The sequence below is a fragment of the Squalius cephalus genome, assembly GCF_949319135.1.
Source record: "Squalius cephalus genome assembly, chromosome: 21".
In the NCBI taxonomy this organism is placed as follows: domain Eukaryota; kingdom Metazoa; phylum Chordata; class Actinopteri; order Cypriniformes; family Leuciscidae; genus Squalius; species Squalius cephalus.
The window spans coordinates 27,510,155-27,514,897 of record NC_137142.1 but is presented as its reverse complement, the minus strand read 5'-3'; the positions used below and the strand labels follow the sequence as shown (position 1 = coordinate 27,514,897).

Below are 4,743 nucleotides of genomic sequence, written 5' to 3'. Positions count from 1 at the left end.
ATTCTATTTAAATATCTAAACGTTAGTGTGAAGATTTTTTTTTTTTTTTTACTTTTAAATATCGATCTTCACATGCGAGGGACATTGGTTATGATCATCTTTGCTCGCTCCTTTTAAGTTAGCTTGAGTAAAACAGTAAAAAAATGCATGAAGCACATACAAAAGACCTGAACCGGAAGCGATGCGTTCTGTTTTCCGGTTTCGTAATGCGACGTTCGACATATACCCTATTCACTTCACCGAGAGAGAGATCAGCAAGCAAGGTAAAAAAAAAACCAAAAAAAAACTTCTGTGTGTGTTGACAGGATTGTGCCCAGTTTAACCTATGTTATAACGTTAACGTTAGCCTAACGTTACTCGTCGTCAACATGGCGGTAACGAACTTTACCATAGTAAACTGAGCTAACGTTTCATTTTACACACTTTGTTTGCCAACGAGCAACGAGTTTACATAAACAATAAATGTGAATAAACTAATGTGAAATTCTGTTTATAGCCTAATGTTGGCCTACTGATGAGAACCTTATAGTTAGCATTATTTTTCAAACTATACCATATTATAGTTTTTTTTTTTTTATGGAATTTAATATTTACTTCCATTTTTGTGTTTAAAGGCAACTGCAACAAAGCGTCAATTCGCGCCAGTGACTTCTAGCAAGATTCCAGAGGTAAAGCAGCCCATTTGTGATATATTTTGAGATAAGTTTGCTGAAATGATTAGCATACACTATGTGAAAATTGCTTTGAGCCACTGGTGCAGACTAGGTAGCTTACAATATCTTATAAAATCTCTATAAACTTTATATCAAATAAGTGACCTTTGCATTATGTCTAACTTTATTACACAGCAAATGAACCAATCAGAAGATGGACCATTGTCTTTGTTCAGTCTCACCAGATTAAATGTATCCAGGTAAGCACTGCAGTAAAACTCTCACTAATTCATTCATACCAAATCTAGCATTCTAAAAAACTTAAGTTTATATTTTTGCATTATTTTGATATTTTATTAGCCAGAAGACTCTACCATTGCAGTCCCACCTGACTAGGAAGGTCCTAATATCAGCGCACAGGTGGGTTAACTACTGTAGGAAGGAGAAGATCATCACACAGTGATTTCTTGCATGTATCTTACTGTGTATTTGTCTCAAACAGGTACTCCTTCACTGCAGACAAGCTAAAATGGGCTAAAATCATCGGTTTCAGTCGTTTTTTCTATGGATCTCAGCATTTTTGGACAGAATTTAGGATTTGTAAGTATAAAATTTAATCTGGCATAATTTAATTTAGTTCTTTTGTATGCTATTTATTGACAAAAGCTGTTTACAAATATATATTCTTAAGTTTTTGTGAAAATAATAATACAAATTAACAAAAAAGGAGGTTAAAAATAATGTGACACTAATATTTTCTCTCTCTCTCTCTCTCTCTCTCTCTCTCTCTCTCTCTCTCTCTCTCTCTCTCATATAGTTTTGGAACCGGGATCTCCTTTGAAGGACTGAGTACATTTGTGTTTGTGGGCACGCATGCAGACCAGGGAACATTCTGATGTTGTCAATCAAGTTCTGAACAGGAACCAATCTTTGGAGAAGTTCATTTATTCACAAAGGTGGACAAAAACATTGTGTTGGCTTTTTAAAGATTATTTTGATGATGACTTTTACTCCTATGCTGTAGAAAAGATGGAGAAGTAGACAGTCAGACATTGATAATAATAATAAATGTTTCTTGAGCATCAAAGAGACTTCTTTCAAAAACATTAAGACACTTAAATACTTCTTTTGGCCACCAGTGTACATGAATCCAACACATTTTTGGAAATAAGTGAAATTATTTTTAAGGTGGGGTTATGTTTCTTGTATTGTGAAAAGAACTGTGTTTTGTCCTGTTTTGGACATTTCCTTTTTGAATGCTTAAAAATGTATTTATATTCTGCAGTTTTATGAATGTAAAGGTTGATATTTCATTATAATACTTGTATAAGCTAAACAACCAATGACTCTACATTCATTTAGTCAAATGCTAATGTTTTGTTTATGGTTTTATGTATGTTTTCAAAAATGTTTGCACATAAAATGGACAGCACATAATGTGCTAATTTAACACGTTTACACATATTTGTGCTAACCTCTCTGACATATTTACTTTGTTAAAATCATTAACACAATGAATGAGTTAAAATTAACACAAAAAAATGTTGTCTCTAAACTCACCCATTAATGTGTAAAAATTTCACACATCATTTCCAGCATTGGCATGTTTATTTTGTGATATATAGGCTATACGAAATGTTTTAAATAAAAAAATGGTATTTTGTGATAACTTTGTCTAATTGTGAAAGTAGTACTTATGTAGGATAAAAATAAAATTAATCATATATCAAAATTATCAAATCTAATTTATATTTAGTACAAATAAAAATAATTACAGTAGTGTACTGATTAGCTTCGTTTTTACAGTAATGCACTGTACTGATTAGCTTCGTTTTTACAGTAATGCACTGTATTTACACAAAACTGAAATACGGTTTGGTACTGTAACTCTTAATTACAGTAACTTACTGGCAACAGTGTTGCCAGTAAGTTACTGTAAAAAACCCTTGAAAAGTCTAACAGTGTAGCATGTTTTTTTGCGTTTTCAAATTTTCTGTGTATGTGTGGACTAGGCCCTAGTTAGTTTTCCTTTGTTCTCTTTTTCCCGCCACTAGTTTGTCACCATGGTTATTCATTAATTAGATCACACCTGTTTGTATTTTAGTTCGCTATCTCGCCTATTTATGCCCTTCAGTTCTTTGTCTGGTGTTGTTTGTGTGTGAGCACGTAGTTTCGTTGATTTTGGATGTCTGTGGATTACCTGATTTACTTTTAATAAAGTATTATTTTGATCATTTTCGTCATCCTCCATCTTCGGACCCATAACGTGACATTGTAGTAATGAAGTGGAAATGGCCATTTCTGGGAGAGAAAAACATACAAATACATTAAATAACTTTAAGTCAGAGGTGGTTTATCGAAAAATATTGAGAAAAGAAGTGATGAAGAAATACAGAGCAGATATGTTCAGCTTCAGTAAAGGCCTCTTTTTGACCTCAATGAACTGGAAGAAATAGTAATATCACGAAAGCTGGCCACAATATGAAATGTTCTACGCTTGAATCGACTGAGCAGGTAGCACACACAAACAAACTCTCTCTCACACACACCATTTCTGGTTCACTGGCTCTATGATTCCCATAGCTGCGCAAGAACTCTTGGTACCCCTGATATTCAAACACATTCCCATGGCAACCTATGACTTGCATCCCATAAATCAAACTGCAAGAGCAAAGACCGAATTTAATATAATGCTTTTGGGTTGGTGTATGTGTGTTTGTGTGTGTGTGTGTGTGTGGTCCCCTCAGTTTTGATCCTCTGGGATTTGATCTTTTCCTTGGAAAGGGTGTGAGATTTTTGCAGTAATCCTTTTGAGCCATATTATATACTGTTTCAGCTAGGCAATTCTTTGTCTTGGCTATAGATCTAACACAGCATGATAAGAACTAAATAAAAATAAGAATTCATGTCAACCTGTCCGATTATGAACATGCATCAGTGGAAAATCATGCTCCTGTCAGATTACAAACAGTGATGCTTTATGAAGACTGGAGAGCATGTCTGAATGCATCTGTCTCAGACATTTGTTAAAGCCATGTCCTCTTTAAAAGTTTGGATTCTTACAAACTTTTGTCAGTGTATTACCACTCCCATTTTGAATAATTTCTCCACAAATGTATGCAGTATTTAAGGTACGTTTACACGACAACGATGTTCCAAAAAAACAGTGTTTCCTTTGCGTTTTTCGCGTATAGATGACAGCGTTGTCAAAATGATCTCCATTCACACGGATCCGCAACAACAACTAAATTATTATTTATATTATGCTGCCAGGCCAGTAGTTGGCGATGTCACTTTGTAAAGAAACACTACGCGTCTATCTACACACGTAATACGCATGACACCTCAAATGTAAATGAAAGGCCAAAAATGCATCCTTTTTCTGCTTTTAGTTGAAAACGCTTTTGTATAAACATCCCCTTACAATAATATAAGGGGCCATTTACACAACACTTTTTTAATACGAAATTTAAATGATTTTATTTTGTTTTCATTTCATTAATTTTTTTATTATTTTTATTTTGTCCAATCCTTTACTCAACAGCAGCGTTTTGGGTGCTGAAAACGCAAACCTTTGAAAATGGGTTTGAAAATGATAATGTTATCATCTCCATAAAACTACAAAAATGCAAATGTGTGAAAACTGTGACTTCATGCTAAGCCTCAGCATCCATCTAAAAAGCTTAATGTCCAGAGGCTTATTGAAATGCAGATAAATCAACTCATCAACTTACAGTGGAAGTCCCCTCGCCTTCCATTGTTTATTGTGCTCATTCCTGTTGCGTGTCCTCAATCTAGCAACCATCTTAAACGTAGAGTCTGAGGAGGAGGGGGCGAGAGAAACAACCCTCTCCAATATTTTGGCCTTGTCCCAAATGGCACCCTAAACACTCAAGGTCTTCCTACAAGTCTGCACTTTCGTGACATAACGCAGATTTGACTGTCGGGAAGAAGTACTAGCTCTGCAAAAGTGTACATAGAGGGTGCATATCGACCACAATGGGGGGCGCTCACTAGCACCCTTCTGAAACCTAAAATGACAAATGGTACATCCTACGGTCTTATGGACTTAACGGACACGCACACGTGG

The 4,743-nt window shown here is 35.0% G+C and overlaps 1 protein-coding gene across 1 annotated transcript; it reads left to right on the top strand.

Moving 5' to 3' along the window:
* Window positions 1–203: 203 nt before the first annotated feature.
* Window positions 204–2,886, top strand: LOC307149188 (uncharacterized protein). Its single transcript, XM_079855346.1, has 6 exons — window positions 204–263; window positions 615–668; window positions 849–913; window positions 1,014–1,073; window positions 1,156–1,253; window positions 1,471–2,886. Exons 1-6 carry the CDS (start codon window positions 207–209, stop codon window positions 1,500–1,502), a joined length of 366 nt encoding a protein of 121 aa, XP_079711472.1. The 5' UTR covers window positions 204–206; the 3' UTR covers window positions 1,503–2,886.
* The last annotated feature ends 1,857 nt before the right edge of the window (window positions 2,887–4,743 follow it).

Coding starts and splice junctions, on each gene's coding strand:
- LOC307149188 (XM_079855346.1), top strand. CDS start 207: ATGCGACGTTCGACATATACCCTATTCACTTCACCGAGAGAGAGATCA. Junction 264..614: donor GAGAGAGATCAGCAAGCAAG/GTAAAAAAAAAA, acceptor TTGTGTTTAAAG/GCAACTGCAACAAAGCGTCA. Junction 1,074..1,155: donor GTCCTAATATCAGCGCACAG/GTGGGTTAACTA, acceptor TGTCTCAAACAG/GTACTCCTTCACTGCAGACA.